The following is a 13,055-nucleotide window of genomic DNA, read 5'->3' on the forward strand; positions in this document are numbered from 1 at the left end:
TGCGGCATTTGGGGACATGTGGACATTATTCAAATGTTTTGTGTTTTTCCTGTTTCCCGTGTGAATTAAAATATTACATGTCCACGTAGTACAATTCACATCTATCGCCGCACCACATGTAGCCTTATGGTAAGTTTTTCGGCCTCCTGAACCAATTACCGGTACAAACCTGCGTCTATGCATGGCCTAACTTCCCCGCACATGAAAAGCGACGTTTTTCCTTTTTGGATATAAAAGTACGTACTTTGTGGCCAACTACTTTGGTTGTCGATCACGATAAAGGCACGAAGATTCCCCTTTTCGGGTCTCTTTAGCGCCTGTTTATATATTTTGGGCACAAGACATTCTAGCCGCCCCTGTTTTCATTGATAAACCCATTCATCCGTAGTGAAACCTTCTGGTAAGCTAACCACCTAAACCTCGTTTCCGCGGACTCTTTTCTTCAATTATACTTCGCGAGTACCCAGGTAGGCGCTTAGATTCACTCTTAGGGGTACATGTGACCCATAAACCTTAGTGCGGCATGCATGATATCAATCCATATTCGTAAGATTCTCCACTTCATACCCTTCCGTATCCTTCTCCCTCGATGAATCCCTTCAGACGTTTCACAATTACATCAAGTCCAGAAAGCCACTTCGCTAGCTCCGCATCTAACTTTTCCATGGGCGCACCTTGCGATATACGACTATAGAAGTCACGGCGATACGGTGCGGCCCGAACAGCAACCTGAATGTGCCGGAATAAGTCAGCAACTACATGCACAACAGAAGCAGACAGTGACGTACGGCGGCGAGTGACCGTACGAAAAACGTATGATGCTGCCTCAAGACTTCGTCGTATGAACGCTTGAAGCACACGTGTAATTCCACAGAAGGGTCATTCTGCATGTGTTGAAGAGCTATTTCATCCGAGTCAGTTGCCTTCTATGACTACACAGTCGGGGTTAGAATAACCTCTACATAGGAATGTCAAACCACTGGAGAAGTGACGCTACTGATTAGTGACACGCTATATTAAAGGGTCGAACATACCGGGTCAGGCGTATCAAACAACCGGTCCCATGTCGGTCATCTAATGATACTTCGCTTCTGACAAGATTCTCGAGCGTGGAGCAACTAAAAGAATCGGCCTGGTAGCGAGTTCGTACACCCTGTATTGCACAAAAAGAATAAGGGTTGATATAGGGTTAGACAAAGCGGAGAACGTTCCCCTATATTCCCCTTTATATCATTCTGAACAAAGCCGAATACACCTGAGCCAAGCAAATCTAGAACGACAGCGCATTTAAGGGAAAATCGGTTGCCGGACGTAACCAATGTATCGTACCGAACAATTGAACCAGCCCTTCAGACGCTTCCAGAAAAAGCGAGGTTTCCACACCATCAACGGTGATTGGAACATCTGCAAATGACTATGGGAGCGTCAGTATGCGAAATGCGGCGAGGTGAGCTATAGTACTTTGACAGTCTCAAAGTATGGTTGAGAAGACATCTTGTTGGTCAAGAAGAAGGTTCTAAGCTACCTCCTGGAGGGGATAGTGCCGAATTCTGGTGCATTAAAGCCTCGAGGACAGTGGCCAGGCTGCAAGTTTACAGCATAAATGAAATTTGACACGATTTTGCAGGATCGAAGGTCAACGTGTACTGACATATTGAGTTATACGTAATATTATTTTCCGCATTTACTCATTTGTCTACTGATCTTATCATAGAAATTGCACAACTTCAAGAGGCCACGACGTTTGAGGTGACCAAGTGAGGTTTTATAGTTCAGCAGGAAATTTGATGCTGTCGGTTGCCAGGACACAAAGGAACGTGTTGACAGCAAAGCAGCATCACCCGTCGGTACTACTAGTAAGTGCACATAACAAAGGGTCTACGCATGCCCTGGATTTTGGTCTGTGATACTCAGCCCATCATTTAGCATCCAATGTCGCCCAATGTTTGCTCCATGATTTCCTTTGTGGTGGCGTACCGGTACTTCCATGGCACCTCTCCCCTTCGCCGGCACTCGGTATAAAATCGCTGGTTCAATGCTATGGTTCGTGGTGAACATCGTGTTTGATCCCGTCAAGGACAGACTTACTGGCGAAAGGGATATGATCCTGATTCTCCTCTTCCGGGCCTTCATCATCCGACAGTTCCATCGATCGTAACGTATTATCCTCAACAGAGTTCGCCGTTCGCGAAATGCCGTCAGTTCGGGGATTATCTAGCTCAAACAAGCTAGCAGCTGTCGGGCGCCGTTCTGTATTTGACGGACAAAACCCGTCTCCACTTCGGGCGAGTTTCTCGTTCTGTAAAATTGAGTTCGTTTCTCATTCCATTATTAGGAGACATTAGCTCACCTCGATCTTGTATATTCTTGCACACTTCCCTCGATGTTTCATCCATAATCCTGGGTAATACCTCGAGCGCTTGTCCAGGCTAATCTCTCTGTCACACCCACGGCATATGACGGATGTGGGTCGTACGTCGTAAGTGTACTTGTCGTCCTCTAGCTCCTGTTTCCGCTGAGCCTCGTTTTTCCTCTGCTTGCTAGATCCCGCGACTTGGATGAGTGTCTCATCTTGCTTGTCATCAGCGGCATCTATGTTCTCGCTAGAGTCATATATAGGACTCTGCGCGTCATCGGGTTCAGAAGAGGGGTGAGATGGGGCAGACCCACAAAAGTCGGGCTTTACTGGACAAGCGAAATAGTGTTCGTTGACAAGGAGGCTGATCGTGGGCCAGTCGGCGTGTGTGTCACATTCAAGAACGGTACGGCACCTACCACACTTGTGGGTGTAGGTCCGTTTCGTATCCGTTTTGGATATGGCAGCATGCTGAGTGGCGGCGCGGTCCATGTCTGTCTAGGGCACGGCGGATGAGGGATTGGATCTTGATTTTTCGTGTTCTTGTACTTGGAAACAATGCCCTTTCGGATGTGGATGTGGACGTTTTTTCTGTCACAGTGGCGCGAAGTTTAGACTTGCCTCGGAGTCAACTTGCATTGTTCGTCCAGACCACCGGTTCTCAGACACATGTGGTATTCTAAGGCGGGCAATCATCACTTGTCATGAAATTCATTCACTGACTGCAGGCTAAGGATTCGTCACTCTTCTACACGTTGATGTTTTCCGAACTGCAGGGTACATCTCTACAAAGTATCCCCGTTGTGAAAGTGAAAACTTGTCTGACATGATCGTCCCAGAAAAACGCACCAGCGTAGAAGTCAAGATAGTCGATGGATATCCACTCTGGCCGCCGTCAGGATGCACATATCAATATGGCCACATGTCTCGAACTTCTTCGTCGACACAGCCGGCACAATAAACGAGACTGCGCTACATTTGCGTCCACTATGTTCTTAGGTACAAAAAACATAAGTTCCATTCCGTACGTAACTAAACTCATGTATTTCTGTTTTTCACGCTGACTGGAATCACCGAACATTCCAAATGCATTGAATTGCCTGCTGGTCGTTCATTCGGTGCGAGGGTGATAAGCCAGAGAGCCTGCGTTCTTATGACGTCAACAACTCCACTTCCATGAAGGCTGTGGGTACATTGTTCTGATCTTCTCTGGTGCACCGGTGAGTGGCGACCTGTCGTAGCCCCTTCTACCAAAGAACTCGACTCATTTGCAGGATCGCGCGGCGTTGGATGTAAGACGTAGATGAGAAGGATGCCTGTGAAATTCTGTAATCACGTATGGGATTTTTTTGTCTGAGGACGTTGGAGTGGTACCCCTCCAGCGTGTTGCAGGCGGGTGTTTGGTACCATTTGGATGGCTTAGTCAGTAGGGCCTAGGCCCTAGATTGTTGTAGCGTTCATCGACATCATTGAAAGGCTACCCACCACTGTCTGCCAGAGGCAGGCACATATTACTTCATTGTGGATTAACTGTTTAATTAGGCAGAAGCTCCGGAAAGCAGGATGGCTATTAGATCAGCGATACCAAGAGTCATTTTCGCTAAATGGTGCAGTACCAAGTGCCAAGTGCTTACGGTGACCGCGTTGACATCACAGGGAGAAAGGGACAAGCTTTGCATACGATCCGCTCATCATCGATGTGTCAGAGTCAGGGAAGCAAGTGGTGGTGAACTGCCTCATTCAATTTCGAATGGCATGTCTGTCGGAAACGGACATGTTACAAACTATGGAGGTATAGCCTTGGTACAATCTGGGCACCCTAGTCACCACTCACACGTACTGGACTGCGATGTACGTAGTCATTACCACTAGGATAGGTACAACGCCGCTTTTGAGACAGCAATATTGTTCCATTCCTCATACTTGCTTTTGAGGCAAGGCCGAGGTTTGTGCGATACACAGGGTTTGTGATAATGCCGTACGAACGTTTGACTCATGACGTACGTAGGTCATGGTAGTGCAAATCCCGATCTCCCGCACAAGTACCTCCGAACCCAGAAGCAACACCAGAACTCGCTCTGGTAAACGCAACGAACGAGTGTCGGATAGAACAGCAACGCACGGAGATTCGACGAGATGGAAAGGCGACCCATAAAAATTCCAAGTAGGGGATCAGAACTTGGAGGCTCGGGCAGTTTTTCACTCTGGCCTGCGCCTTGTCCTAACAGTCCGTCAGCCTTTCAGCCTCCGTCACCCTGATGGCGGATTTGGTGAAGAGGCCCTTTGCAGTCGAATGAACTCTCCTAACAGTCGGATAACGAAGCGACCACGCGGCAGGCTGCCTCGTTCCAAGGATTCGTCGGTTCCGCCGAAAATTTTCAAGTGTCCGAGAATGGCGCCACGCTCAGATGAAGCATGCGAGCCGAAATGCTGTCCCGACAGATGAATAAAAATACAGGTCACCGAAAAGTGAAAAAAAATCCGCCGCCGCCAGGGATATCGCTGAGTCAAGTCTACGGATTCGTCACCATACATTACATTAGCTGAAAAGTGAGGCTGTGAGTCGAACCAGGCGAATCGCTCGTTCGTGATCAAGGCACGGATATCGCTGAGTCAAGTCTACGGATTCGTCACCATACATTACATAGCTGAAAAGTGAGGCTGTGAGATGCATTGAGTTTGCAACTCAAGTGAAGCTGGGGGGCGCCGCCGCGCCAGGCATGCCAAAAAAAGCCTTAGTGTGTTGTTTCAGATAGCGCACCTCTTTCGCACGTTGCAATGCCCACGACAACGTCTGATGCGCCTCAGCATTGAGCGCTACATTGTAGTTGAATGTTTGCGCCTGTATGGCATGGCTCATGAGACATGGGATGGTCACGGTCAGGGTTTGAGATGTAGCCAAGTTCATGGTGTGGGATATGGTCAGGTTAATGGTTTCAGGGATTGATCAAGTGCTCGATTCAGGGTATGGTCTGGTTTGTGACGGTATAGGGTCTGTGTCAGCAAAGGAATGATATGGACGGCGCAAAGTGGCCGCTACAGTCTCGATGTAAGTCGAGACAACGCACAAACGGAAGGGACGTTTTATAAAGGGAGACAAGGAGCTCATCAGGTGCAGCACCGTAAGCGACTATAAGGGATTAATTCATGGATGCGCTTCTGATGGCGGAACTGCTTCTACGACGATAGGCGCAGGCAAGACAATAGTGGTGGTGATATACAGAGCGCTCGGCGTTAGGAAGAGCGACAGGTCACCAGAGGGGGCGCTATGGCACTGGCACGAGTGGAACATTTAAGCGCTGAGCATGTGGAAGGCCTCGGACGGGTGGAGGAACGTGGGGGTCGCTGAGTATGAAAGCAGGAACCAATCCCGATAGAGTCGGATATGATTCAATTGCTGATAATTACGTAATGTATTCGGCGGATAATGTATGTGTCGTACGTGTCCTGATCCGGGTCGACAATGCATGCATGTTTACATACAACTTGTCACCTTAGTAGATAAAGATCTTTGGAAGTACTGTTTTTCACGGTTGCTTGCAACCGCACAGCCTTTGGTTTCTCACCAACCTCATCTGCAGAACTTGACTAATAAGTAGTAAGTATTTGTCTTCCAAAGTTCCCACCTACAAAATACATTTGATTCCGGTAATTGAGTTTCATTTTTCTTAGCTTTTCTCCCAGCATTATCCATGCCGCCGGACACAACGAAGGCCAAGTTGAAGCGCAAGTCAAGCCGCAGGGAGGGAGACGACTTCCGATTTGATGGCGGCCATGCGCGCGAGATCGAACAGAAAAGGAGTAATGGGCAGATCTCTTGCGCCGAGTGTAGGAGGTGCGACCTTCGCACAATTTTTATAGAAGCAGTTCTGACATGATGTATGCATGTGTATTGTCTAAAGGCTCAAGATAAAATGTGACAAGCAGATACCCTGCCAGTCATGTCAGGTAAGTAGTACCACGCTACACAGCATCGACCTCCATACTAAACACCTATCACCTATCTATTTAGAGACGAGGTTGTGCTGCACTGTGTCCCAATGGTAAGCTATTTTCTATCTCATCCTATTTATGTTATGTTAACCGTTCATTTACAGGCAGCTTGGCTACTGGACAGGGAACTCGGTACGCACAATACATTTCTTGTTAGCTTTCATTGTCTTACTCTTTTACAACAAGCTTCGTTCTCGCAGCAACTGAGCATCTTCATCGTCAAATAGCCAATATGAGTGGACGTATCCGCCAATTAGAAGACGCTCTTGGGGTCCTCCAGTCACACCATTCGACAGAACCCCACCCCCTCCTTCGTGACGACCTTCGTAGCGCGGATCAAAAGGATGAATTTAGCGCCATCACTCTCCCTGCTGATAACGCTGCTGCGGGACCGTCGAATCCTCCAGAGATTCTCGATGGATTTGGAACACTTTCCATCACTGATCACGGTATATCACGGTTTTTCGGTCCTACAGGCGGATCCGAAGTAAGTGTTCTATCCTTCTCACTCAGAAGAGATTTATTCATTCCGAATTTGATAGTGCTTGTTGATGGTGCGCATTTTACTTTTTGTGAGGCTGCGTTCATGCAACCGTCCCATTAGTCAGATAAAAACATTATCAAAAGTGACAGTACAGATGCTTCTAGTCCTGAATCCGAAAGGGATTCAATGAGCCCTGGATTACCGCAGTCATTTAGGATGTTTTCGCCGGCCTTCCCTTTCACCCCTATGGGCCCAACAGCAGCTATTCAGGAATTGATAGAAAGTCATCTACCACGTTTGGACCGGGCCAAGTACCTCGTGCAGACTTATTTCGAACAAGCTGGATGGCTATTCCACACAGTGTCTGAAGAACAAGTGATGGAGGAGTTACTCCCAATATATTACTCAAATAACACTGCGACGCCGCCGGACGAACCCAAAGGAGCTTATGATCTCGGTCTTCTTTTACTTGTCTTCGCTATCGGAGCTCTCGTGGACTTTAAGCAGAATGCCACCAGCCCTGAGGCTGAACACTACCATCAACTTGCCCGCGCTAGCATCTGTTTGCAACCGGTCTTGGAGAAGCCCTCCTTGACTACTGTTCAGGCACTTCATCTGTTGGGTGGTTACAACGCTATGAGCGGTAGTGAATTGGAGTTGACATGGTCATTGGTCATCCTTGCCGCGCATCTTGCCCAAACTGTGCGTAGTCTTTCCATTCATGTAATTCTCGCCTGATCAAAGGTCGTCTAGATCGGTCTTCGTATGTTTGTTCATGTATTCTCAAGGAACAGTTTAATCTCACTCCGTATCATAGATCGGGATAGTGCCAAGTGGGGTCTTCCTAACAAAGTCGTGCAAAGGCGGCGCATTGTCTTTTGGGATCTCTTCATTGCTGATGCCTGGGGTGTAAGCGCACCCTTCTCGTCCTTATGATGGTTTTATTGATATTCTCAACGCAGAGCTTAAACAACGGTCGCCCACCGACTTTTTCTTTAGCTTACATCGACTGTCGTCTCCCTGAGTTTCCAGGTTCTGCCGGAAATGACGGGGAACCTGATTATGCGGCTGCTGCTGCTGCAGAATGTGAGTCTATACGTATTGCTCCTGCCTTTACCCACTACATCTTTTGGTACAGTCTCGTCATGGGCTATTAGGTATGCGGCTGACTGCGTCGCAGAAGTCGCTACGCGTACGTTGACGGCTGAAGCGCCGAATTATGCGGTAATCATGGAAATCGATCGCAAAGTTCGCGAGTTTCCATTCCCAGATGTTCCGCCTTCGGCATTAGATATGTCTCCACCTCCAATGACACCTTCAATTCCTGAGGAACCACTGGTACAATCAATGGGCCGTCTTGTGCTGTCTCACTCTCGGGAAACTCGTAAGCAAACTGCCTTTGTACCCTTGGCTGTCGTGGCTGATCTGTTTTTCAGTACTACTTTACATTCATCGCAGTTTCTTTGCGCAGGCTATCATTGAGAACCCTGTGAATCCGTTAAAGAGCACATATGCCCCATCATTCCTGGCTGCTTACCGGTCGTCTCAGACGATACTGCGAACCATCCAACAAGCATTCCATGATCATCCTAGTCCCTGCGCTCGCTTTTGGACTATCTGGACTTTCGCATTTTCTGCAGCCGTAAGCATTTTGGGTCTCGACATTGATTGCGGCTGATAGCCAGACAGATCGTCTTTGGGACAATTATTACTCGAGGCCCACAATCTCCACTGGCGTCCAATGCCATGAAGGAACTGGATGGTGCCTGCCTTCTTTTTCAAAGAGCAGCTTCACATAGCAAACGTGCTGCTCAAGCTCTAGTCAGTATTTGTTCCTTTCACGCTTGTTACACTTTATAATGGAGACAATACCACAGCCAATCCTTACCAAACTGTGCGAGAAAGCGCACTTAGCCCTCGCTGCTGCTCAGAATGAACGGTCATCACAACAGCTCGGCCAGCAGTGGAGCGTAAAGGTGGAGCAAGATGATGATGAACTCGAAATCTTTGCTGGAAGAACTAGATTCGTTTCAGCTAAAAGACCTACAAGTCTCCCTGCAGACTATTCGGAGGCTTCTTCTAACAGCAACACGTATCTACCAGCTAGTTCTACCGAACAACAAAGCGCGCAAATATATCGCTCGGAGCCTGCAGTTGACTGGGCCTCGGACCGTGGTGGTCGTTTTGATATGCTTCATCCAAGCAATGTCACTGCGTCTAGTGCAAGCACTAACCTTTCGACCCAGCTATGGCGACAGTCCCAGAGCTCTGATTATCCTTATGCTCCTCCGCATCACGTATCTCATTCAGCTACATCACACGTGCCCCCTGTGCAACACGCTTTAGCACCTATTTCAGGGTCATCCACTTACTGGCCCCCGGCGAGCGAAACCTCGCAGCAATATAGTCAGCCTCCGCTTGCAGCTCCTCAGTCGCACGCTTATCAATACAACTCATCTTCTGCTGGCCCATACCAAGGCCAATCCAGCCGACCAATACCTACGGAGCTCACTGGACTTGGCCTGGTATCACAGGATTCAAGACTTGATGAACGTTGGACCTCCTTTATGCGGGATTCTGGTTATTTCGATGGTGTTGGGTTCAGATCACAGTGAACGGAAGAATTCTTCTTTGATTCTTCCGCAGCCTTTGTATCGATTTCGTTGTTAATTTGAGCATCGTCACCTTCTCATCTTTCTAGACATGTTCGGTCCTTCTTGGCGGCGGCTATTTTCCAACTATCATATCCATATTCCATGTGCAAGGCATCATCAACCAGATCACCAGTATATAGCAGTAGTCTTCGAAACACTTACCTGTACCATTTTTATGCCTTCCAGAGGGTGTATTTACATGCCATTTTATTACCTGTCCCTGTTCCGTTGAAGCATCTGATATAAGACACAGTTTTGATGCAAAAATGGCTCTAATCGCTCGACAATGAAGCATGAACTAGAGACTCTCTAGCCTTTAAGCTTTAGGCCTTTAGGCATGAATTCGGATAGGATACATAGACTATAGTCACCACCATCAAATCCCAGTGTGCCCTTCGTCAGGTACAGAGTGCCCGCGGACCACCAACTTGCAGTCGGTTGCGCAGTATCGCTATGGTGACCAGCATGAACTATCAGCAGAAAGAATCAATCAACAGTCTTGGAAACGAGCTGTCGGGGAAGACAGCCTGGGCCATCAAGAAGAGGAAAGACCGAATATGCAGGTTACTGCCGTTCAAAAAGCGCTGAGTCGAAAAAGAGATCATATTGTGATTACATAATGTTCCTTGTTTCCACATGGTAGCTTTGTTACTGCTTTTTGCTTCCAGTTCATTGCTAGTTTGCCTCACACATTCTCAATGGTATGACGATCTTTCACCTACCTCTGCATACAACTACGGTTCATCATTTCTATAGAATCCATCTTACCTAGAAATTCAGATTTATTCTGGCTTGGTTCAGATTCCGATGGTCGTGCAGATTTCCGTGCTGGGACCACGCCTCAGGGATCCTTGGCGTTCGAGAACATCATGCTGAGCTCGTGGCCGATTCTGACGCAGTAACCGCACCGCCCAGTGGAGGCTTATTGTCTCAAGTTCCATCTCACTCTAGATCTTGTTATATTCAATATCCAGCTCGGTAGTATCCCTGAGCGACGAGCGCGCACATACGGCTAGGGCGAGGGTCATGTCATGATCATCGGCATCAGACGTAGTGACCATCATCGTCCCCGCAAAAAAAGCTGACAACGACCATATGGGGCGATCTGTACGTCCCTCGGCGTACGGAAAAATCATCACCGCACCCATCGGGCCCGGGTGGGAAGAGTGGGGCCCATGAAGGGTTGATGCTCGAAGTGATGTTGATGGGGATGTGCCTAGTGCGTACAAACTAGCATCTGGTTAGAAATGGAGGCTTGTGCGGGAAATCAAGCCAAGCAGAGATGGCCGCCGCGAACAATAATAACATCCGGGTTAATGAAGTTAGGCAAAAGTACTAAGTATCGATCTGTCATACTAGTGCTAACACACCTTGATGATCGGCAACCCAGCCGCTGCGAGGGACAGTAAATGTTCAATACCATGGGGGAACACTTCTAAACCCTTCGATAATTAGCCAGAGTTGAATGATGGATGTCAATAACACTCTAAGCTAGATCTAAGAGGTCCGGTAGTATGTCTCCTTGAAATCTACTTCGGAGAACCAAATAAACCAAATAAATACCATCACGAAAGTAGGAATAAATAAAAGCAAAATCCCCTGCTCTTGATAGGACATCAGACAGCCGTTATAAACTTCATATATCAGTAGTAGTGTGAAATGGTCGGTCAAGTTTCACCAAGCCTTTTACACTACTACTGATAGTCGATATTATGTGCATGCGGTCCTGGAAAGCGATTGAGGATAGGATGTATGGCATCCAAGTCATTTTTGCCACCAGGAGAACTTGAACAGCCGCCGTAAGGGGAAGGACTGCAAGGGAACCAAGGTCAGACCTCTAGATAGCGGGAGGCTATGCAGCTACGACAACGCGCGAGGCTACGAGCCAGGACTCTTGCCACCGCGCCAGGACACTTGCTACTGCGCTCGGACCTACCTAGGTCTGATGGGACGCCCCTGCATACAGTAACAGTTTTGAGATTCCAAGCAGCCCGACTACTAGTCGTGCCAGTCTGACGTGATTCAAGAGTTGTATACACATGGGTCATGCAAAATTCCGAACGCCATATCAGCACGTCTTGTACACGTTTCTGAGCGCGGTTATGGCATAATTCCACACTGGATCTACTTTGACTCGACACCTTCTGGCTGGCTTAAGCTTGTCTACTTGTTTACTTACTAGTCTCTGTCGGTCTTTGTTGCAATGCTTCTATTTTTTCTAGCCACGCTCCTGGTGTCATTGCCCACAATAGTGTCTGCAGCCATATTTCCTCCTGACACTAGGGTCAAGATGCTAGATCCAAAAGGGTTTCGTAAAGCTATGAAGAGTAATGTAGGCGGCTTTGATTCTGCCCTTAATCTTAAGTAAAACTGAATATTCCCATTCAAACCACTTTAGATGACGAGTGTGGTTGCGTTTGTCGCCCCATGGAGCGGGGTGAGTTCCAGAACGATGGTTTCGTTTCAACTGACAAACAAGCACACCAGCACTGCCAACGGATGGCTCCCGAGTATAGCAAGGCTGCTCAGAATTTGAGTCCACTCATTCCGTTTTATGCAGTAGACTGCGATGCCGAGTTGAACAAGTGGTTGTGCGCGGAACAGGTGCACATCGCAATTACCCCTTGCTGCAGTCGTTTCAGACACTCGTTCAGGGTGTTCAACTTGAAGGGGTCCCAACCCTCAAAGTCTTCCCTCGTGGTGGCCGGACTGAGCCTGAGCCATACGACTCCAACGAACTTACTTCTGGCAAGTTCATCCGCTGGGCCTCGCGCTCCGTACCCAACAACGTGAAAGCTCTCCCGCATATCCACGACATGCCAATGTGGTTGTACAAGGTTCGGCTCTCAAATATCCAGCCTCTTGGCCTCATATGACCCGCGCATTCCTCACAGACGAGCGACCTCCCACGTGCCATCCTCTTGAACGAGGACAAGAAGTTTCCGCTGCTCTGGCAGGTCCTTGCGAATAACCACTGGAAGAAGATGGCGTTTGGCCATTATACAGACCCGAATGGCTTATTTGCGGTATCGTTAGGGTTCCCAGCGACTGTGGAGGGCAAGACGTCAAAGGTCATCGTGTATCCACCAGGATCCAGCGTGCCAATTTTGTATGAAGGTGCGTGTTTTACGTACACGGCTTTGATTACTTGACAAACATGACTGCTTAGGGATGACCAAGTATAAGCCGTTAACCGAGTTTTTTGAGTCCATCATGGTCAGACATGCAATGACGGAATTGTATAGGTATTACCTCTACCCTTAGGGAGTGGTGGGTCTTGTCGACTTTGTTTTTGCGGTAGATCGATTCTGAGAACCTTTTCTTTTTGCCCTTAAATAGTAGTCGTTTTCGCCTTATGTAGTACTCTCACCTTTAGATAGTAACTGCAGTCACTGGCTGTGTTCATCGAGCGGTCCAGGCCTTTTTCGGGCCTCGTCCGTACGATCACTTGCATCATGCTCCTCTGTCTCTATCCACCACTATGACCTTGATTTTCCCTGTATCTGTCGTGTTTAATCCAGCGTCGCGTTGTTGTCTTGTCTCCCTTTCAGTTGCTCATTCGCTCGGT

The 13,055-nt window shown here is 48.1% G+C and overlaps 5 protein-coding genes across 5 annotated transcripts; 2 read left to right on the plus strand and 3 right to left on the minus strand.

Annotated features, from left to right (window-relative positions):
- Positions 1–515: 515 nt before the first annotated feature.
- Positions 516–1,648, minus strand: HD556DRAFT_1403537 (glycolipid transfer protein domain-containing protein). The gene is made up of 7 exons (XM_041303887.1): positions 1,462–1,648; positions 1,330–1,414; positions 1,213–1,270; positions 1,035–1,154; positions 957–979; positions 789–901; positions 516–729 (listed from the first exon to the last, which is right to left on the minus strand). Exons 1-7 carry the CDS (start codon positions 1,492–1,494, stop codon positions 562–564), a joined length of 600 nt encoding a protein of 199 aa, XP_041155667.1. The 5' UTR covers positions 1,495–1,648; the 3' UTR covers positions 516–561.
- A 702-nt stretch (positions 1,649–2,350) lies between these two features.
- On the minus strand, positions 2,351–2,779 carry HD556DRAFT_1202488 (uncharacterized protein; the record flags this gene model as incomplete). Its single annotated transcript, XM_041296407.1, has 1 exon — positions 2,351–2,779. A coding segment is annotated over one exon (429 nt), but the record flags the coding sequence as incomplete, so codon positions are not given.
- Positions 2,780–4,606: 1,827 nt separating this feature from the next.
- Positions 4,607–5,264, minus strand: HD556DRAFT_1312032 (uncharacterized protein; the record flags this gene model as incomplete). The annotated part of the gene is made up of 2 exons (XM_041300607.1): positions 4,607–4,786; positions 5,118–5,264. The coding sequence occupies 2 exons, from the start codon at positions 5,262–5,264 to the stop codon at positions 4,607–4,609; spliced, it is 327 nt and encodes a 108-aa protein (XP_041155669.1).
- A 541-nt stretch (positions 5,265–5,805) lies between these two features.
- Positions 5,806–9,825, plus strand: HD556DRAFT_1403559 (fungal-specific transcription factor domain-containing protein). The gene is made up of 15 exons (XM_041303888.1): positions 5,806–5,954; positions 6,014–6,191; positions 6,259–6,304; positions 6,369–6,399; positions 6,454–6,481; positions 6,536–6,836; positions 6,892–6,903; positions 6,954–7,535; positions 7,587–7,596; positions 7,651–7,742; positions 7,796–7,919; positions 7,972–8,217; positions 8,270–8,475; positions 8,523–8,654; positions 8,711–9,825. Exons 2-15 carry the CDS (start codon positions 6,049–6,051, stop codon positions 9,446–9,448), a joined length of 2,691 nt encoding a protein of 896 aa, XP_041155670.1. The 5' UTR covers positions 5,806–5,954; positions 6,014–6,048; the 3' UTR covers positions 9,449–9,825.
- A 1,865-nt stretch (positions 9,826–11,690) lies between these two features.
- HD556DRAFT_1497089 (thioredoxin-like protein) lies at positions 11,691–12,986 on the plus strand (the record flags this gene model as incomplete). Its single annotated transcript, XM_041308906.1, has 6 exons — positions 11,691–11,819; positions 11,886–11,924; positions 11,975–12,091; positions 12,142–12,324; positions 12,382–12,604; positions 12,657–12,986. 6 exons carry the CDS (start codon positions 11,691–11,693, stop codon positions 12,749–12,751), a joined length of 786 nt encoding a protein of 261 aa, XP_041155671.1. The 3' UTR covers positions 12,752–12,986.
- Positions 12,987–13,055: the final 69 nt, after the last annotated feature.

This window comes from Suillus plorans (genome assembly GCF_016647745.1).
Source record: "Suillus plorans strain S12 chromosome Unknown HD556scaffold_68, whole genome shotgun sequence".
Taxonomy (NCBI): Eukaryota; Fungi; Basidiomycota; class Agaricomycetes; order Boletales; family Suillaceae; genus Suillus; species Suillus plorans.

What these genes read in the sequence shown, in the direction of transcription:
- HD556DRAFT_1403537 (XM_041303887.1), bottom strand. Translation starts at nt 1,494, where the DNA reads ATGTCTTCTCAACCATACTTTGAGACTGTCAAA. An exon ending in CATACTTTGAGACTGTCAAA is followed by an intron (nt 1,415 to 1,461) that starts GTACTATAGCTC and finishes ACGCTCCCATAG; the next exon opens with TCATTTGCAGATGTTCCAAT. An exon ending in AGGGCTGGTTCAATTGTTCG is followed by an intron (nt 1,271 to 1,329) that starts GTACGATACATT and finishes CTGTCGTTCTAG; the next exon opens with ATTTGCTTGGCTCAGGTGTA.
- HD556DRAFT_1403559 (XM_041303888.1), top strand. Translation starts at nt 6,049, where the DNA reads ATGCCGCCGGACACAACGAAGGCCAAGTTGAAGCGCAAGTCAAGCCGC. An exon ending in TCATTGCTGATGCCTGGGGT is followed by an intron (nt 7,743 to 7,795) that starts GTAAGCGCACCC and finishes TTCTCAACGCAG; the next exon opens with AGCTTAAACAACGGTCGCCC. An exon ending in GGCTGCTGCTGCTGCAGAAT is followed by an intron (nt 7,920 to 7,971) that starts GTGAGTCTATAC and finishes CTTTTGGTACAG; the next exon opens with TCTCGTCATGGGCTATTAGG.